The sequence below is a fragment of the Coloeus monedula genome (assembly GCF_965178545.1).
Source record: "Coloeus monedula genome assembly, chromosome: 18".
Classification (NCBI taxonomy): Eukaryota; Metazoa; Chordata; class Aves; order Passeriformes; family Corvidae; genus Coloeus; species Coloeus monedula.
The window spans coordinates 9,470,798-9,491,575 of NC_138798.1; the positions used below are offsets into that span (position 1 = coordinate 9,470,798).

Consider the following 20,778-nt stretch of genomic DNA (forward strand, 5'->3'; position numbering starts at 1 on the left):
GCTGAGCCCGAGCCGGCCGGGGCTCCGCTGCCTGGGCGGCTCCGGGGGCGGGGCGGGGGCCGGGCCGGGTCGGACCGCGGGGCGCAGGCAGAGGCGGCGCTGGGCCGTGGAAGCGGAGCGTGATGCCGTTCGTGGAGCTGGACACCAGCCTGCCGGCCGAGCGGCTACCGCCGGGGCTGGCCCAAACCCTGTGCACCGCCGCCGCGGACATCCTGGGCAAACCGGCGGAGGTGAGCGGGGCCGGGGGCGGTGAGGCCGCAGCAGCGGTGCTGGAGGCCGCGGGGCCGGGGCGGCGGGTTGGAGGAGGCTAGGCCGAGGCAGCGGGGCTGGAGGCGGTCGGGGCTGACGGTGGCTGTCCCGGCAGCGAGTGAACGTGACGGTGCGGAGCGGGCTGCCCATGGTGCTGTCGGGCTCGGCCGAGCCCTGCGCCCAGCTGGTCGTCTCATCCATCGGCGTGGTGGGCACGGCGGAGCAGAACCAGCGGCACAGCGCCCGCTTCTTCGACGTCCTGACGGCGCAGCTGGGCCTCGGCCCCGAGCGGTGAGTGCGGCTCGGCGGGGGCTCAGCCCGGGGGGCACCGTGCTCACCCCAAGGGCAGGGAGAGCGTCCTCCCATCGGTCCTACAGGTTTGTGTGGTCCATGGATATGGAACACGACAAACAAATACCAAGGGGATGTTCAGAATAGTGGGGATAGTGGCAGTTCCCATGTCCTCCAGGAGGTTAAGCTATAATGCAGATCCAAGACTAGATTGAAAACACTTAAGTGCTCTTGGTTGCTGAATCCCAGACATGTGGTTTGGAGTCAGATAAAACCATAGACTGGTATGCAGTTGTTGAACAGTCTAGGCATTACTGTTCTCTAAAGATAGTAGTTCCAGCTGGTGAAACTAGTGCTAAACCCCACTGGAACTGGTAGACCTTCACAGGGTCTATGACCTTCACAGGCCAAATGTTGGAACAAGGCTGTCCCTGAAGGTCAGCCATGTCCATCTCTGCTCATCTTACCCGTCTCCCCAAAGGAGAGTGATAATAATACTTCCCTGCCTCTTGGATGCTGTCAGGATAACTCCCTGACAAGATTATGCACTACATGAGTCTTTCTAAAATGGACAAGTACCTCATTTAAAGTGTTGAAATTCAGACTGTTTGTGTGGGTGAAGTCTGGCACCTGCTTTTACCCTGCCCATACAGTTTATGTTTGCTTCTGTTAAATTAACACCTTAAAGTGTAAGACAGTGAGACCCTAGTGCAGATTTTCTACTGTGTTGCAAATTGGGCAGGAATAATGTTTAATTGTAAAATAATGTTTCCTGTGCACGTTTTTGCTCTTATGCCCAAAAGGATTGTCATCCGCTTTTACCCACTGGAGCCCTGGCAGATCGGCAAGAACAGGACAGTCATGACATTCCTGTGATCCTTTGAGCGGCTGACTGGAACAAAGCAATGATGAAGACAACGCAGAGATGACCAGCTCTATCTATCTACTTGCTTCCTCTTGTGATCAAATCTGTGTAGCTCTACACCTTCACTGAATGATTACTTTTGTCTTTGCATCCTGTACACACAAGGCTGAAGAGTGAGGCAATCAGCTGTACTGATTTTACTGAATATAGTTCAAAGTCTTTGTCTCAAGCCGAGGCCTAGATAAAGCTGCTTGTACCAGTAAAAAGTTTAATTCTAGAACACTTGGCTTTACTGAGGACCAGAGAGGTTCTGAGGTTTATCCAGTTTTTCTCATCATTTGTAAGGCAGAAAAAAATCCTTTTTTCTGTTTCTTTGTGGCAGCAGAAGGGTTCCAGGCCAGCAAAGATGACCTGGAAGTCAAATTCTTTTCTTTTTCAGGCTCTTCTGAAAGCCCTTTCTGGAAAGAGAGGGATTATTGGGAGAGAAGTTTAGGCATTGAAGGCTCATGTCAGATCTTGTGCTCTGTGCTCTGCCATTGCCACCTCCTGTGATAGGTCCTACAAGGTGTTACTTGTTCACAAGATTTTCAGGGCTGAACATCTGAGTGCTGATGGCAGTGTCTGGAGGAGAGAGTCACTTCTGAAGACCTGCACTGTGCCACTAGAAAATATTTTGAAGTTTCTGCTACTGCCAGCTTTAATTCCTGTTATTCACTGTTTGTTCAGAGTCCTTTTCCTCGCTGTTATGGGGAGTTTTGGGATGATACAGCATCTCACTGTGATCTGTGGCTGATGTTTCCAGCTCAGTGTCCCTGCAGAGAAGTGCTTTGGATTTTTAGGATCCCTCACTTTATAACTGGAATACACACGGCATTTTATTAAAACAAAAGCAGGGTACTTTTTATGTAGAATGTTGTCTCTGCTTTCTGCTAATAATAAAAACATTTATCAGTTCCCTTTCACTTTGTGACGAGGTCAGGGAGCTCAGCAGAGCTGAGAGCACATCCCTGGGACATGGGGGTCCATGGGAACACAAGGCTGAAGGGGGCTTCTGTGCTCCTTCATCATTCTAAATGGAGTCTAATTTGTTTATGGCTTGAGGTCTCAAGGTTATTGAAAATATTTCTTCTAATTACCATTTAGAGTTGTTTGTTTCCTATACACCAATAATAACTTATATGTTTGCCAGATCTGTCAGGACTATAATATCAAACACAAATTTGTGTATCAGGCTGGGGGGCTACACCTTATCTGGTTAATAAACTGTAGCAGAACTTCTTTTGATAAGTGTCAGTTTATTGGCTCACAGCACTGGGGATTTGTAGGTCTTAGTGCTTAGAGACAGACATCGTGGCTGCCCAGGTCTCCCCACTTTCTCAGGAGGTCTCTTCAATCAAACTTTTTTGAAACTCAGGCAGTGCACAGGTGGGTGAACTGAGTCTGAGAACACTAACTCAGGAGTACTGTGTTGCAGGGAAGGGGGTGGACAGCCCTGGCTTTGCACCAGCTTGAGGTGAATAATCTGAAATGCAGAAAATGATCTCACTTTAATTCTGATCTGCAGATGGTTCACTTCCTAGAAGTCCTTCTGCCTCTTGAAGTAACAAACATAAACCCTTGCCAAAGCCTTTGTTTCCTTCAGAGCAAGTTTGCTCAGCCCTGGGCCCCAGTTCTCCTGGTTTTGGGCCAAGTTGGCCACCCTGGGGACTTCTGCAGGCTCTGTGCTTCCCTCTCATCCTTGGCTGCTCCCATTGTGGGCTTGTGCCTGGGAACAACTTCTCCACTATTGCAGAGTTGAGCAATAAGATTTGAGAAAGTTCATGTTGATCTGAAGAAATGGCCTATTTTTTCTTCACTGAGCTAATGTTAGAGTAGGTTTGACAGTATTTTGGGACTCAAGAAGGATAACCTGCAAAGGGGTTATGCAAGCCCCTGGAACCCACCCTAGAGCATGAACACAGCAACGAACAAAAGCAGGAAACATTTTTCACACATCAGGTAGGAGAAAATCAGATACACCACCCTTAACTATGGCTCAGCAATGACATTATAAAATCCCTTTCTCTTGAATGCTATGTGCAGATTGTCCTTCTTCCATGGGCTGGAGCCTGCCTGACATCTGGAGTTAGTATCTCCCAGCTATGTTTTTTTTAACTGTTGTAACTTCCCAAGCTTAACCTCCTAAGATTAACAAGTATTTCTGCTCCCCAAAGTGGCCTCTGTTGTTTGAGAACGCTGTATAGGCATATATTCAAATTGAAAGGTAATGCCCTGATTTTGAACACTGAGTAACCATTTCCTAGCCTCAAACCTTTGAACTTTGGACAATCCTTCTGTGTATTTACAGTGGAGAGGAGCAGTGAGGCCCTGAGGATGCTGCAGGGCACTACTGACAGAAAAGTTCTACAGCGTTGTGATAGCTTTTAAGTTACTCTCCAAATGTAACTGTGATGCTGCTGCTCACAGCAACCCTGTACTTGGTGTGTCATGATGGAAGGAAGGGCATTAACACAAATGGGACCCTGGAGATGGTACATTTGAGTTGAAGAGGACTCTATAGTGCTAAGTGGTGATTCAGTGCACTGCTTGAGCACAAGCTTACCTTTATTAGTGTGATATGATGCGATGTAGCAACAGGAGGATTTAAACGTGAGGTCCTATCCCACAGCTGGGGCCTTGCCAGTCTGTCTGGCATGTGCTTGGCCTGTCCTGGGGTCTCTGTGGGGCTGCAGGTAGCACACCTGCTCTTTAAGACTCCCTGCTGTATGACTGTCTTACACTTGAATAAAGTTATTTACACAAGGAGCTGTCACAGTGATGCTTGGCTTCACTTCCTCCATCTTGCAGGGGCACAGAAGTGTGTTCCCATCTCCAGCTAGCTCCATGGCAAGCTTTAGGGAAACCCAGTGGCCTTGGGCTGATTTCCAGCCCCCTGGGCAGGGGATCCACACACCCTAAACAAGCCATGACTGAAGCTCCTGGGGCAGAAAAACATCTGACCTTCCTGTCACCTGTTGAGTAGGAACAGTCTTTAGACCTATTAATTTCTGAAGTTGGAATCCATATTTTGCAGATGGGCTGCAAAAAGAGGATGACAGTGCCTTAATTTGTGAAGGAAAGCAGCTCTGCCCAGTGTTGATTGTGCAGGTGTTAGGGTGTTTGAGGGATGAAAAGGCAAGCAACTGCGTTCTGCCCTCGCACCATTTTTCCGTGAGAAATCCCCAGATCTTTTCAATTTGGAAGATCAACCCCACATTTTGGAGCTGGGCTGCTGAAAGATAATGACAGTACCTTTCCTTGGGAAGGAATGCTCGTGATCCCACTGTTGATGGTTCAGACAAGACTGTCCAGAGGTACAGGAAACACCTTTCTGTCCTGACAGCTTTTGAGTGGGATCAGTCCTTACACATATTTATTTTTGGAGGCAGTATCCAGATTTTGGTGGTGGGTCACTTAAAGGGAATGGTGATGCTTTTCCATGTGAAAGAAAACATCTAGACCCAGTTTTTCAGGTGCAGGTAACAGGCAGCTCAGGGGAGGTAAAGGCCAGCATGACTTTTCTGTCCTGCTGCTTTTGGTGTTGGAGTAATCAGAGTCTTAAGCTGCGCCAAGGGAGGTTTAGATTGGATACTGGGAGGAATTTCTCCACAGAAAAGCTGATTAAGACACTAAACCGTGCTACCTAGGGAGGTGGTGGAGTCACCGTCCCTGGAGGTGTTTAAAGAAAGACTGGACGTGGCACTGAGTGCCCTGGTCTGGCCGATACGGTGCTCTTCGGACCCAGCTCGCAGTCGGACCCCAGAGCGCTTTTCCAACCCAACCGATCCCGGGATTCCGTGACCCGTGAGCGCCCTCAGCCCCAGCTCCCGCCCTCCGGCCTCCCAGTGCTCAGCGCTCCCATTGGCCGGCTGGGGAAGGGCGGCTCGGCCAGTGAGGCGCTGCCTTATTGGCGCCGTGGCTCCGGTGGCGGTTGCGGTGGAAACCGCTGGTGCGGCGGCTCCCGGGGGAGCGGCGGGAGCCCGAGGGACCCGCGCCGGGAGCCCCCCGGGAGCAGCGCCGGCATGCCGGGGGCGGCCCCCCGAGGTGAGTGTCCCGTCCGCCCGGCCCCGCGGAGGCGCAGCCGGCGTCTGGGCCCTGTCCGGTGAGGGCAGCGAGAGCCCGGCCTGGGCGGCCTCGCCCGCGCCCCTCCCTCCGCGGAGCCACGGTCGGAGGCGAACGTGGGCTCCCGCCTCCTCCCGGCCCTGTGTGCCGCCCTCCGGGCGAGCGGCGTGAGGGGCGTCCCTGCCCCTCCGTGCAGAGAGGGATAGTGTTTTGGTAAAAACGTCTTGTGCTAAAGTGCGGCGGATCTTTGCAATGTTGAAAAAAAAAAAAAAAAAAAACCCAAACCAAAAATCTAGTGTTTTTTTAAACGTGTATCTGCAATGTATGGATCCCAAGTGTAGCAGGAGCAACAAACGCTGGGAAAGCCCAAGTCACTCCCTTTGTTTCTTACTTAGAAGTTGAGAACACAAGCTCTGGGAGCAAGAGCTGACATTGAAAATATTTACTTAAATTTTAAACTACTAAGGTAAAAGGAGAGAAGATTTTGAAGGCAAAAGGCTTCTTGCCTTTCAGGATCTGCACACCTGTTATAGCCACAGATGTATAGCTGAGACACTTGTATCTGAAAAAATTCAAAGTGGTTTGTAATACTTAGTACAAAAAGAGTAATTATTTTTTTGCCTACTTATTTGATGTAGCTGTGTTCCTCTGGAAGTGCTTGTAGGAACATACTCAGTTCCTAAATGCTGTGACACTGGTGTAACTCGGTCCATGGTCAGTGCACTTCTGCAGCCGTGTGTGGTGCCTGGTTTAAACGAAAATGAAATAACCCCCCACGTGCCTGACACACCAGTGCAAAAGCTGTGTGGAGGCAACACCCTGCCCTTGTTTTCTAGCAGCATTACAGAGTCCTGTTCGGTTCTGTGCTTTCAACTTGTGAACACTAGGCAGGAGAAATGCTAAATGTTTGTTATTAAGTTCCTGTATGTTACAAGATTCCAGTATAAATAATAAGTAGAATTGAAATTGTTTTCCCATGTTTTCTGTAGTTGCAGTTTCCCCAAGAGTCTAACCTTGGAAGTAAAGTCTTGACCATAGTCTCTGCTGTTGATTTCCTCTGCCACCTTGAGCAAGATTATTTGGATTCAGCAAAAAACTTGGGCATATTACTGAATAGAGACATTTTTGTAAGTTGACTTAAACCCCCTCAATTTAAGTATGTAGTTGATTTGGGATCATACAGACTGACTTACTTAGACGTCATAAGCAGCTACACTCTCTCAAAATGTGTAGCATTCAATATATCTGAAAGAGGTAACCATTAATCTCTGTGCATGTATTTTCTTCATGTGAAAAGTAGACAAGGAATCTGTCCTGGAAGAGATTTGAGGTTTTATTAATGTTTGTTTGGTGACTTAAGGAGGAAAATGCTTTATTGCTGTGCAGTTGTCAGTTTGATTTAACTGCAAGCAAGGAGAGCAAGTGGTGCATGGGCAAGCAAATGCTCATTGCTGAATGAGTGAAATTCCTGTCAAAGCATTATTTTCTCTACATGCAGAAGTAATCATGATGATGTGTGAGTTAATTCAGCTTATAGTTCAAAACTCCCACTGCTTCCTGCTGTGGTTAATTCTGGACTTGCTCTTCTATTAATGTAGTCTCCCATATTAAAGACTGGTTTTAGCCTGTCTTGCATATGTCATCTTCTTATTTGAGTTGATGGGAAGGTTTTATCATGTAGCAGTGAAGGTTTTCTATAAAAGCAGCACAGACCTCTTTCATATATTTTTGCTTTTACTAACATGATGTTTCAAGCAGTTAATTGATTATGGTCTTAGTTATGAGGAAAAATTGCTTACAGATTATAAAGGTGTATTTGCCACTTCAAACTTCTTATCAGTGGTAAAAAGGACTGGAAATATTAGTATCCTTTTTCAGAATGAAGAAATGCTAGTTAGTAAAAATTCAGTTTCTTTTCTTTTGCATTGGGGTAGTCTGTAGAGGTTGGTCAGAGAATACTTCTCTGTATTCTGGGTTCCCATAGTCAGTATACTCAGAAAGAACAACTGTGTTACAAACACTGGTTGTGTTCTAGCAGGGATGGCAGTAATGAAAAGTTCTAATCAGAGGAATTTCCATGTGCAGACAGTGCTTTGGGCAGTGGATTCACCAATCACTATGGCCTTCTGCAAAGTCAGTCTGACACAGTTAACCTTCGATTTTTTTCCTTTCGTGTTCTGTAAATATCTATAAGATCTAGAGATTTGTGCTCGTGAAACGAGTATTCAAGAAGCATTTTTGGTTTTAGCTTTGGTGTTTAAAGGGATTAATGTTGTAATATTATTAATATAATGTATGTTCACCGATTGTTATATAGTGCCTGATTAATCTTATAGCTGTAATTATGTTGCCAATACTTCCACTCACCACCAGGACTAGAGTCTTGAAAGCCATCCCACAGTAGTGAATGTGTTTAACTTTGTATTTTATTTTCTGTCTCTAGTTAAAATTGGTTATTAAAATATGCTTATAAAGTATTCCCAGCTTGTCTTTTACTTCTGAATGTTTTCTTTGTGAACAGAATAAATATTCTAGTCCTGTTTGCTTTCCAGACCTGTTTGTGATAGACCCTTCCTTATATTCCTGGAGAAAGACGTTGTGAATAGCTGTGAACATGGTAAGGGTTTTTTGAGATGGCTTTTGAGATGTTTTGGTAGAAATAAAATGGAGAATTTTCTCCTTCCCTGAGACTAAGAATAAATTGCCATAATGAGAACTTTGTTTTTGGAGTGATTGTAATTATTGGTAAATTTAAGAATTTGGAAAAAATCACTATAATGCACATGTCTATTCTAGGAAAGCTGTTGCTTGCAAGACACTTGAAATTTTCTTTTTTCAGCTGATTTCAGATGGGAAGTGGCTTTGATATTTGATTATTTGCAATTAGTGATGATTAAATTAATTACAGCTCTTGTACCTTTATGTAGAGATCTCTCAGTATTGTTCATGTACCGGTTAATTAAAACAAAGAGAAAAATCCAGTTTGCAAAGGAAACTGGGACATAGGTAGATGTCACATTTCTCCTCACTTCTCAACTGTCATTCCAGATTCGAATTGCAGCACTGAATGCGAGCTCCACAGTTGAGGATGACTGTGAAGGTACCTTCAAAAGCCATAAGACACAGACAAAGGAAGCTCAAGTAAGTAATCCCACAATTTTCTTAATGAAGTTTTGTCCTCTAGTTGCAGGGATTTATTCAGCCATATTTTGTTTTTATGAAAGTTTAGTTGCTATATCTCTTGAACCCTCCTTTAGCAAACTAAAACTTCACTCAAATGAGTTACTTTGGGTCAGTAGCACAAATGTTCTGCTATATAGTGAAAGTATTGAAAGTGTGAAACCACTGATATATGTATAAATATAAGTATATTTAATAAAATTGTCTTAATAAATACATTCTAATTCTTTAAATCACAGGAAGCAGAAGCTTTTGCTTTGTACCACAAAGCTTTGGACCTTCAGAAACATGACCGATTTGAGGAATCTGCTAAAGCTTATCATGAACTGCTTGAGATTCGTCTTCTGCGAGAGGTCAGTGACCTTGAATGACAGTCTAGAAACTTTTTGCTATGTTTTGTCTTACTTCATTTCTAACTGGCTAACTAGAAATGTCAGTATTATCAAGTAGCAAGTTGTTTGCTGTTCTTGTTACTTGTCTGATCCCTAATGCCCACGTTGCATTTATTTTATAATTTCTAGGCAATTCTTTCTGGTGATGAGAAAGAAGGGCTGAAGCACCCAGGTTTGATGTTAAAATATTCCACCTATAAGAACCTAGCACAACTGGCAGCACGACGGGATGACTTAGAGACAGCCATGGAGTTCTATCTGGAGGTACAGTGCAGCTGAAATAAGACATTGGAGCATTAATGTTTATAAAAACTTTCTAAAATACAGACATAACATGTTCAGCATACATCGTGTCAATGTGTAGTTGAATACTGTGTTCTTTCTGATGCTGTATGAGATAAAATTAGTCCACCATTCAGTCTTCAAAGCAGTTGTATGCTGCTGAGAACTAAAGCAGTGCCAGTCCCTGCAACAAAGTGGGTATGCATGTCTGAAATGGGGATAATATTGTTTGTTATGCTTTCTAGGCTGTAATGCTGGACTCCACTGATGTCAACCTCTGGTATAAAATTGGTCGTGTGGCAATAAAACTGATCCGCCTACCCTTGGCTCGTCATGCTTTTGAAGAAGGGCTCAGGTGTAATCCTGATCACTGGCCTTGTTTAGATAACCTTATCACAATTTTGTATACACTCAGTGACTACACAAGTGAGTACATCAAAAGATGAAAAACATCTCAATACATGTGTAATTTTACATACCAATAAAAATTGTAACAATGAAATCATATAGGTTAAAGTGTATCTTGCATAAGTAATGCAGCAGGGTTTGATAGAGACTGCTACTTCATGATAGAGATTTGATTGAATGATAAAGTACGATGGCTTATGTAAGTTTCGGTTACCCTAAAAATAAATGTCTGTGGTCTCACAGATCAGAGCCTCTGCAGGAAGTTTCCCTGTACACTGTTCTTTTGTCTTTCCGTATATGTTGGTTTTGTCTTTCTAATAATTTCCAGCTGCATAGTTCTGGGGTTTGGGTATAAAACTCCAGTCTCGTTCATAGCCTAGTAGGATTCATTGTAGTTGCAGCAGTGGATACACTGCTTGCTTCACTGATGGCATCCACAGTTAAGACGGTTGATAACATAAAAATGGTAAATAATTGTGATTCTGTTTTATGGTTCTAATTTCTTCTGTGCCAGAACAATCTTGAAAGTAAGTGAAAGATGAACTGCAAACATTGTTTAAACAAAATTAATTACATTCTTTTTCTTGGTACAATACTTAGGAAGACACAATAGGCTTTTTTAACTGTATGTATGCAATTATTTGACACCTTTCAAAGCAATTCATGTAAATGTCACGTTTGGGTGGAATTCAGTGATGTATGTGAGGCCCAGAAATGGGAACTTTGAATGAACCAAAGCAGCCATTGACCATTCAATTTCTATTTCTCTGTCAGCATGTTTGTACTTTATCTGCAAAGCTCTGGAAAAAGACTGTTTGTATAGCAAAGGATTGGTTCTGAAGGAGAAGATCTTTGAGGAGCAGCCATGCCTCCGGAAGGATTCCTTAAGGATGTTCCTCAAATGGTGAATGTTGTCTTAGCCTATATACTGCCTTTGGAGTGTAAATTTTGGGGTTGGGGTTGTTCAAAAAACCTGCTGAGATCTTGTGCTTTAAGTTATAGGGATACCTTGCTGACCTGCTTTCTGAATAATAATGTTATGTGTTGGTGCTGCTGACAGAATGTCCTTCAGTAATTACTTTTGGAGGGAAGTAGAAAGAGGAAAATAATCCATTTGTTGCTGCTCATTTATTTTCATGCCTAGATGTCTCATAAACATCTGCCTTTGTTTTACTTATTAGCTCCTGATCCCTGCAGCATTCACTTTAGTATTCCTAATTAAAACGAACCAATAACAAGCAAAACCAAACCAACTCTCACCCCCCCAAAAAACTTCACCAAAAACTCCCCACATGTTACTGCTTCACCAAAAACTCCCTACATGTTACTGCTTTTCTTTCTGTATTGACTTCATAGTATGAGTGCATAGGAGGAAAGTGGGAAAAGAAAATAGAGGCCCATAAAATTTACAGGGTCTAGGTTAACTGATGATTCAGAACAGAAGTTTCTGATGGTTGACACTTCTGTATGTATGCCATAAAGTTGGTAACAATGTTATGTGAATGCTTCTTTTAACACTGTTTTGTTATGTTATATGAAGATATTAAATTAATCCCCTCCAGGCTTTAATAAGAAAACAACCAGCAAACAAAAACTTGTCTCCATTTTTTATTACTTCTTAGTGACATGTCTATCCATAATGTGAATGTGAGTGCAGCTGAAACAGGAAGAATCATAAATGAAGCACTGGAGCTACGTAAGAAAAGACAAGCTTTGCTGGTGCGTGACAGAGAACCAGACCTCAGACTGGTGCAGCCAATTCCCTTTTTCACGTATGTCTTTATATTTTCTCTTTTCAAAAAGATCCTCTGAAGCACATATTCTGGCAGCTATGTTGTGCTTCAGATTTCTTCAAATCTTCAAAACACTTTTTTGTTTCCTTGTGAAAACAAACCATCCCCCCCACCCCCCCACTGTTTTTGTTATTAGTTTATAGTTTGGTGTGCTTGTGATTTTAGCATAAACCCCATAGCTATTTTAGTTTTCAACTTTTGATTTTAAACCAGTGATGTAAAAAACAAATATGGTATCTGAGAATGATTTGGCAACTATTCCAACTGTATTATTTGGTTTTTCACATATGACTAGTTTGTACGTGAATTTCAAAGCAAGTTTAGCTTTTAAAAAATTGTCTTTACTGTTGGGATAATGAAAACTTAGAAAAAAACTTGCAGCTTTTTATTTGCTGGAATATATAAGGATACTAATAAGTTGTTATATATGTCTTTATTAAGGCATAAAGGATTGGGATCTGGTTTTTGTATTGCACATATTTTTCTGGAATATTAATGGACTCTGCATGTATTTCCTATTGCAGAGAAGTTGTTTATACTTGTGAATAGGGGTGAGTTCTTTTACTGTTGTTGATTGAATGCAGAACTTGAAAATTGTTTCTTTGACACTACTTTTTTTAGCTTTTGGTATAATTTTGTCAGCAATTACTGCATGGACCTCGGATTTTTTAGCGACATTTTTTGAGTGATGAGACAGGTTTTTGACACTCAAATGTGTATCGCTGTCCCACTGAGAAGCTGCTCTTGCTATGTAAGCTGTTGGAGAAAAACAATGTGTAATGCTGTTAGGTTTGTAAACATAATATATAAAATAACGTGATGAGAATTGTGATGCTGTTGTTTTTCCACTTGCAGGTGGAAGTGTTTAGGCGAAGCTTTACTTGCCATGTATCAGCACCTCACAACATGTGATCCTCCTCGACCCAGTCTGGGAAAGAGAATTGATCTCTCAGAATACAGAGACCCAGTTCAACATTTGATGCTTTCTCCCACCTCCACTCCTGTCAGTGTTATTCAGCCAACTCCTGTCAGCACTAATCCAGTGGTGACAATGCCAGATCCTGTATTGCCTTATACTCCAACGACACCCAGCTTTCCAAGTCACAGTCAGAGTTCATTGGAACCAGGAGCTACTGTAGGTGAGCAAGGTACTTCAATCTAAGATTCAAGATATCTTTCCTACTTATCTTATGTAAAAAACACTTCAGAATTTTTTGGGACATGCTGTCCTTCAACTGCATATTGGTGGAGTCAGAACCTTTTCAGCATATGTATAACATCTGATAGGAAAAGTGAAGGAGTATCTGACCTTTTCTGGTTTTGTGCTGTTGCCTCACATTTCAGTTTTTCAGTCTTTAGGATGAAACGAATTGTGACTCCATTCCAGCAGTGATGCATATCAAACTTAATGTTGAGAAGGGCCTTGAGCTCCTTAGAACGAATGAGCTGTTTTACAAAAAGATGACTGGGTTATTTTTCTGCTCATGTGTCACTTTAAGAACCTGAGAAGACCAAGCTGTCAGCTATATTTATTTGAAACCTGTACAAGCTTTTTTTTGGCACTGTCTTCAGAAGGAAACCAATGAATCTCAAGTGTTTCTGTATAATTAATTTTTTAAAAATAAAAAAGATTAGTCACTTTTTATTTGTTAATTTAACCTGTCAGGTTTTGGGGTTTTTTTATTATGCTTTTAGGTGATATATCTGCAGGTGATAAATCTAAGAAAGGAGTGAAGCGAAGGAGAATTACAGAAGATAGTGGTGAAACAGCCAAAAGGAGATCTGCTAGAGTTCGGAACACCAAGTGTAAGAAAGAGGAGAAGGTTGACTTTCAAGAGCTGTTGGTGAAGTTCCTTCCTTCCAGGTACTGTACAGCAACAACTTTCATTATGAGATAATCCTGGAGAGGAAGCTGTTTGGGATTTTGTTTGATTGATATCCCCCAACCTTAAAACTACCAGTCCCATGTTATTTTTTGAAGCAGATGTGGTGCATTATCTTCTTATAAATTTAATAAAATTGCTTTTAGTAAAAATTGCTGAATAAAAACTGAAAAATAAAAAAGCTTTTACTACTGTTAAAGTGAATTAGTGGACAATGCAGTGTCAAAATGGGTAAGATAAACAAAGTAATCTTGATTTGGACAAAAGGAACTGGATGCAAATTTCTGAATTTGTTTCAGTAATATATTTTCACTGTTAAAATGTACACAGTGTTTCATATTTAGGTTTCACCTGGTAATGAAAGAAAGCATGAGGACTTTTTTGATATTGTGGTTTTTGCCCCCCTTTCACACAGATTAAGGAAACTGGATCCTGAGGAGGAGGAGGACCCTTTCAATAACTATGAGGTGCAATCGGAGATCAAAGAGGAGAATTTCCAGCATGTTGGACCACATAGAATGTCATTTGATTCTACAACATTTATGGAATCTGGTAAGGATTTCATTATAACCCCTGTTCCTTCTCTGTTGTTTTTGCCATATTGCATGCTTTATTTTCTGTATTTTCCTGTCATGCCTAGGAGATACAGAAGTGTATGCTATTTTAAAAAGTATTATTTTATGGTATAGAAGTATCTCATTTGGTACTGAGTGTAATTTTTTAAGTCTTGGGGGATTGCTTAATGTGTGCAAGAACCCTATTGTGGAATTTTCCATTTACACAGATTGGAATACAGTAACTGAATTCTGCATATGTGCAGTACAGAAGAACTACTGTGAGATAAGTGCATAAAACACTGTTGAAATGTAACTGTTCCAAGTTATGATCTGCCTCAGCCTTACACATGTAGGGCTTTATGTTTATCTGCTTTCTAGAAAAACAGGATGTTCATGAATTCCTGCTGGATAACCTGAACAATGGTGGGATCTTAGAGCTGATGATGAGATATCTAAAAGTCATCAGCCAAAAGTTCCTGGTGAAGTGGCCTCCTGGCTTGTGTGAGGTGGTCCTCAGTATCTATAATAGCTGGAGAAAGCACAGCAGTAGCCTTCCCAATCCACTCCTGAGGGACTCAAGTAACCAACATATCAAGGTAATGCAGCACTTTTCCTTATTCCTGTATTTGCTGTTGTCTTGGTGTCAGTGTGCCAGACGTACCCAAGTGAAATCCAGCAGACACAGGTTTGGCTTAGCTATGTCTGGAACTGCTTGTCCCAGCTGTAGTAACTGTCCTAAACTTTGGTGCGCTGCAGCTCCTAGAGCTGTTCCTAAGCTGAACAGACCTGGGTGATGCTACATGCAGCTATAACCTATATATAGTGTGTGTGTATGCACACACATGTACATAGAGATGTAATAAATGGACATAGATGTATTTTACCCCTTCATTCTGTTGTTGCTGTGTCTTTTTTTTCCTCCCTCCCTTTTCTTCTCATATGACACACTTTTGTTTTGTCATCAGGTCAGTACAGAGGCTGCTCTGTTCTCAACTGGCTGATTGAGGGTCAGCATTGCTGCTTTAAATAAATAGAGTGTAGTTTTAAGATAACCTGAAATTTACAGTAAAAAAACCCAAACAGCAAAACAAACCAAAAACATCTCCTCAGCATCACCATTTTATTACCTTCATAAATCCATAATTACTTGAAAGCAAATAGAAAAAATACTAAGTTCTTTATGTTAATGTTAAACTAGCTTAATGATAGAAGATGATATTTTTTGAATTATAAAAGCACTTCTGAGGCTTATTGTCCACTGAGCCAGCCTATGTTATCTTTTCAGTGTTAGCAGTCTGAATTCATTCGGAAAGTTACTTGCTTTTGGTATGACTTCAGTTTGAAATATTTTTTCAGACCAAGTGTTTTTACTTCTTTGCAAGTGAAATATTAATTATGAAAATTGCTGTGTTCCATTGATGTCATTTACAAAAACAAAAGTGTCTCTATGTAGCAGATGTTAAATTTTTACACATCCTGTGACTTATTTATGTACATTTTTCATATATACATGCCCTTTTTTAAGCAAATGTAAATATATTTATAAATGTATTCCCTTGGTTCTCATTATTGCTGCATAACCGCTTACTTGTTTGTACATTTTTTCTTATTTTTCAAATATCAGTGTTACTGCTATATTCTGGAATTGTGCTTTTAGCATGATTTGGCAATTTAATATAGTTTCATTTCAGCCAGATACAAAAATAAGGATGACAGTTTTTTTCTAATGTTGGGCAATGCTGTTCTGACCTTTCATGAGCTGAGATTTTTCTTTTTTTAATACTGCTAAGTGTTGTTTGGTTTTGTACCTGTTGATTTGTAAATGGTATTATACATCTTGTAGGCAGAAGTAGTAGTTATAGCTTGGGAACGGGAATCCCACGAGGACCAGATGAAGGCTTTCTTTGAAGTAAATTGCAAATTCAGTGATTTTTTTTTTTTTTAAACTTTATTCTTCTTTTAATGTATTTCTTTCTGTGAATACTGTTTTGATACCTCCTTACTTTTTCTGAAGGATATGATGTTGATGAGCCTTTCTTGTATGGAACTGCAATTAGATCAGTGGCTACTGACAAAAGGGAAGAGTTCTGCAGGTGAGAACTTGATGTCACTTTCTTCAGACTCTAAAAACACTGAGGATACATGAAGAAATGTTTTCCACTGATTAATTTGATTTTGGAGCTATTTTTTCTTAGTCTCTTCCAGATCTCTGTTTTATTGGTCTATCAATTGTTTGCCTTTAAGTAGATCAGTACCTTTGAAATTCTAGTATGTGGGACTCTTTCCATAGGATGCTAGTAACTTCATGATAAAATGTAATTAATTGAATTGCAGTTTCTCCACGAAATTGTCCTGCTGCCTCTGTGAATGGAAAGTTTGGTCCCGACTTCCCAGGAACTCATTTTTTGGGAGACCTGTTGCAGCTGTCGTTTGCATCTTCACAACGAGATTTGTTTGAGGAGGGCTGGATGGAGTTTGTCACTCGAGTATACTGGCTGAAAGCTCGCTTTCTAGCACTGCAGGTTTGTTTTACTTTTGGTTTAACAAACACAACTTTTCCCAAATTAAAGTCAATATTGTTCAGATGCAGCTGATCTGGGAATCTCGGGTCTTTTAAGCATGTGGATAAAATCAGCTTAAAACACAGTGATTTCATTTTACTTTTAAATATAATTGACTTTCCCTAAGGGTCGAGGTGGAGATGAAGTAGGAGGTCTCACATGCTGAGCAAATACTCAGATACGTTTAATATATGAGTCCTTGTTTAAATTAACTTGTGCTCAGCTTAAAAAAATTATTTGTACTAAAGTTACTTGGAATAGTATTGTATAGCTGCAGAACATAGATTTTTGGGGGCCTGGACTCATGGACACTATCAAAGTCTCAGGCAGTCCAAAATGCAGATTTTAACTGAAGCAGACTGTTTTATTACTCTTCCCTCTGCTTTTTCAAGGTAGCATGATTCTGCTTTTGAAGACTTTTAATTTAATATGCAGATTTTGAAGCAAAGGGTTTTAAACCTATCACTAAGGGAATAATTTGAAAGAAATGTTATTTGATCCCAGTCTTTTTTTTCCCCTCTAAGTGTTGCATCCACAGGACATCAAAGAGGATTTCTTTATGCGTTAATTATGTTTAAATCAGTTGTCAACTAGTTATGTGAGTCAGTTTCATAAGTGTGAACTAGCTTGTTCCTTCCCTTTCTTTTTTCTTCTTTTTCTGCATCTAAGGATTCCTTTCTAATAAAGTTATTTAGGAGAAATGAGAGTTCCTGTATAACTAGTGGCATTTTTTCCCTTGTGATATGCAGAGTTCTATTTTGCCTGTGCAGCTTGCATTCCTTCCTGACCTCTCAACTTCAGTAACTACTTTGCACAGAGCAAGTAGAATTCATTCACTTTGCAGAATATAAGAATGTTTCTTGAGTCAATGTTTTCATTTGCACAAATGGAAGAGTTATTTCTGCTGGTTTACTCTTCTGCCTTTTTAAATGAAAGGGATTTTAGCTCTCCAGACCAATCTTACAAATTTATGCAGGCTGAATTCTGTTTTTCTGATTTGGTTTATCTGTTACTGAAGTAATTGGTAAGATATTTTAAAATATTTTTGCTTTTATTTGAGCTTTTCACTTGAATTTTTTTTTAAATTTGTGAGGACATGCAGTAATCACACTGGCAGTGCCTGTATTAAATTGAAACATTTTCTACAAGCTTTGGAGACCCTTTTTGCAGTGAGAACCATAGGAATTTTTGGTTGATTGTTTTCCTCTGTACTGTTTCTATAGGGAGACATGGAACAGGCACTTGAAAACTATGATATCTGCACTGAAATGCTACAGAACTCCACTACCACACAAGCTAAAGCTGGCAATGAGTGTAGCATCATAATACGGTTGCCTAACCTACATGTTGATTCTGTGGTCTCTTTAGAGGAGGTAAGATTTAATTTGCAGGTGTATGTTCCCTGTTCCATCCCTCACATTCCATCTCTCCCAGTTTCAAATGTCATCTATGAATTAGTTCTTTTGTGGTGGAAGTTTACTGTATCTCAGAGTGAAAGTTTTGTAATTTGAAGATTATGTCAAGACTATGTTCTCTTTTTCAAAAATTACGGTTTTGGTATCTGTTGGTCCTGTACATCTTTAGATTGCTTTTATGCAAAATAAAAATATTAAAGGAGCTGCATGTACAGCAGTAGATTATTGAATCAGTGTTTTTCTTTCCTTTTCGTAAACATTAAGAACTAAACTGCTGGGAGAAGTGTCAGTAGTCAAATATATGTGAAAACAAAAGTCAGATGATATAATCTGTGATGTTTGCAGATTGAAAAGAACCTAAAATCTCTGGAGAGATGCCAGTCTTTGGAAGAGATCCAGCGACTGTATGAGGCAGGGGATTATAATGCAGTGGTGCATCTGCTTCGTCCAACTTTGTGCTTTAATGGTTACGGCAGAGCAAAACATCTGGAGTTTGTAACATCCATACCAGAGAGACCAGCACAGCTGCTTCTCCTGCAGGTTTGGTTTGTTTCTTAAAAAGTCTCTTTTACTAGGGAATTAAGACTTATTCCTGAAAACAGGATTGGAAGGATTTCTAGAGTGGGTGTTAATAGTTAATGTGTCTTATTTACAAAGCAAAACATGGAACCAAATCTGTAAATGCCCTGAAGAGCACAGCTTTATCAACATCATTAGCAATGTGCCAGCTTTTGCTGACTGAGAGTGCGGCTAAAGATACAAGATGTTGAAGCCTCCATGAAATGAACAGAAACTTGAATCATTTCCTGAGTTATTTTATGGATGGATTCATACTGCTGTTGACTATGTGGTGACTTAGAACCATTCTGAAGCTTGGTTATCTAGCATATGAATGATATTTATACTGTAAAGTCACTCTCCTGCATGAATGAGAAACTGTTGATATATGCAGTATAATTGCTGTAGAGTTAGTCCATTTGACACTGTAAAAATAAGTGTATAAATGAACTCGGCTGTGGGAACAATATGAGTATATTAGGTTATTTGGGGGAAAAAAGTTTGCACAAAAAAAGACTGATGGTCTTTTACTTGGACTGAACCAAGTCCTACAGCTTCCATGCCATCTTGTGACCCAGCCTCTTCAGAGTAGAAAGAAGCAGGAGAATGTTGCTCCAATGCTGGCCTTAGAGTTGCTATTTTTTTTATTTATGAAGTAATAAAATGGTAGCACAAGATCATAAAGATCCAAACCCGGTTTCTTGTAAGGGCTCTATTCAGCTGTAGATCATTAGAATTACAGACCTACAGCCATCCCTTTCCTATTTTCTTTCCTTGCATCTCTTATTAAAGCAGAGAGATGTGATGATTTTTTTGTATTTAGATCCTACTTGTATGTTTGTCATCCAGGATCCATGCATCTCCTATTGTCCTTTTAATATTGTATTTAAAGGTGTTCTGTTATGTTTCATTGAAGCAATCACATTAACTGAATATAGTGTTTTGCTTTGCCCTGCTGTGCATTCATGTTTAAAATAAACTCTTCATTGTTGCAATAGATCTTTTTCATATTTACATTCCCTAGGACTCCCTGCTCAAACTGAAAGACTACAAGCAATGCTTTGAATGCTCAGATGTTGCCTTGAATGAAGCAATTCAGCAGATGATTAATATGACAGCAGCCTCTGCTAAAGAAGAGTGGGTTGCTACGGTAACACAGCTGCTCACAGGAATAGATACTTCATTATCATCAGTTAGCAGCATCTTGAAAGACTCTTCTGTAACACCAAGCCTCGTTCGATTAACAAACAACCTGATCCAGGTAATCCCTGTGCTGGCCCCAGGAAAGATGTGTTGTGTGCTGCAGACCTTCAGGCATGATACAGTTGCTGTCTGAATTCCCACCCACTCTCAGTGATGGTCTTGGTTACATTTCTGTTACATTTTTGGGAAGGTGAGCGTTATCATAATGTGTGAACATTGTCATAGCCTTCAGTATGATAGACCTGCACTGAGCACACATCTATGCTAGAATCAGTACCAGCAGGTATCTTTAGACACCAAGCTGCCTAAAACCATCAAAGGTGGTGGTAAGATAACCCAACACGGGGGTTTTAGGCTATTTGAAATGGTGATAATGTGAAGACTGTTTGAGCTGCCTGGGTGTAGCTTGTAAGTTATGACTCTGATCTTTCTCTATGTGCTTTGGGCTGGAGGGCAAGATCCTGTAAGCCTTACAGACATGGTAGAATTGCTTGCAAGTGCAATTACTTACTTACCAAAGTAAGAGTTCTTCTAGTAAAAACAGAGAGGGTGATCTGAACAGGGCAGGAGAAAAATGAAATGCGAACTGCTTCCGGAATTATGGATACAGCTAATTTAAGGCTTTCACAGAAGGTACTTTGAAACCTTAAAACTGAATCAGCATTTTCAGTCCAGGTAACAAATGGCAGATTTACAAATGGCAGTTCTATTAAGAAGAGGTTCTAGTTAATGTTGAAATTCAATGTGCTTGCAATTCTCAAATCTCCATTTACTTCAGTAAAAGCCAAGGACCTTCACTACTTACAAAATCATACTCTGATTGTGTAAAGTTGTATGTGTTATGGAATGTAACAGAATTCTGGAGAATAGAGTATTCAGGCACATCATTCATATAGCATCTGTTAATGATTCTAGTTGGTCTTTAATAGTTGTGATAAGACCTGATCTAGAATTCATGAATTTTTTTAACTTACTCTTCATCTGGGTTGTAGAGAAATTTCTTGTACAATAATGAGGCTAAGAATTGATGCTGTGTATTT

General features: G+C 40.7%; 2 protein-coding genes across 6 annotated transcripts in view; both read left to right on the plus strand.

Annotated features, from left to right (window-relative positions):
- Window positions 1–69: 69 nt before the first annotated feature.
- On the plus strand, window positions 70–2,683 carry DDT (D-dopachrome tautomerase). The gene is made up of 3 exons (XM_082293668.1): window positions 70–230; window positions 365–540; window positions 1,344–2,683. Exons 1-3 carry the CDS (start codon window positions 123–125, stop codon window positions 1,414–1,416), a joined length of 357 nt encoding a protein of 118 aa, XP_082149794.1. The 5' UTR covers window positions 70–122; the 3' UTR covers window positions 1,417–2,683.
- A 2,689-nt stretch (window positions 2,684–5,372) lies between these two features.
- CABIN1 (calcineurin binding protein 1) overlaps window positions 5,373–20,778 on the plus strand; it is a 107,549-nt gene continuing 92,143 nt past the window's right edge. For 3 of the 5 annotated variants that reach the window (XM_082293684.1, XM_082293687.1, XM_082293688.1), the window contains exons 1-18: window positions 5,373–5,488; window positions 6,496–6,633; window positions 8,059–8,123; window positions 8,555–8,647; window positions 8,926–9,039; window positions 9,208–9,342; window positions 9,606–9,786; window positions 10,543–10,672; window positions 11,391–11,540; window positions 12,417–12,709; window positions 13,257–13,425; window positions 13,860–13,996; window positions 14,380–14,597; window positions 16,016–16,094; window positions 16,336–16,523; window positions 17,786–17,935; window positions 18,323–18,517; window positions 19,560–19,796. In XM_082293684.1, coding sequence (XP_082149810.1) covers window positions 8,121–8,123; window positions 8,555–8,647; window positions 8,926–9,039; window positions 9,208–9,342; window positions 9,606–9,786; window positions 10,543–10,672; window positions 11,391–11,540; window positions 12,417–12,709; window positions 13,257–13,425; window positions 13,860–13,996; window positions 14,380–14,597; window positions 16,016–16,094; window positions 16,336–16,523; window positions 17,786–17,935; window positions 18,323–18,517; window positions 19,560–19,796 — 2,472 coding nt within the window. In that variant the 5' untranslated portion in view covers window positions 5,373–5,488; window positions 6,496–6,633; window positions 8,059–8,120. The remainder of the gene's footprint in view (window positions 5,489–6,495; window positions 6,634–8,058; window positions 8,124–8,554; window positions 8,648–8,925; window positions 9,040–9,207; window positions 9,343–9,605; window positions 9,787–10,542; window positions 10,673–11,390; window positions 11,541–12,416; window positions 12,710–13,256; window positions 13,426–13,859; window positions 13,997–14,379; window positions 14,598–16,015; window positions 16,095–16,335; window positions 16,524–17,785; window positions 17,936–18,322; window positions 18,518–19,559; window positions 19,797–20,778) is intronic. The other 2 variants (XM_082293686.1, XM_082293685.1) reach the window with 2 other exon arrangements.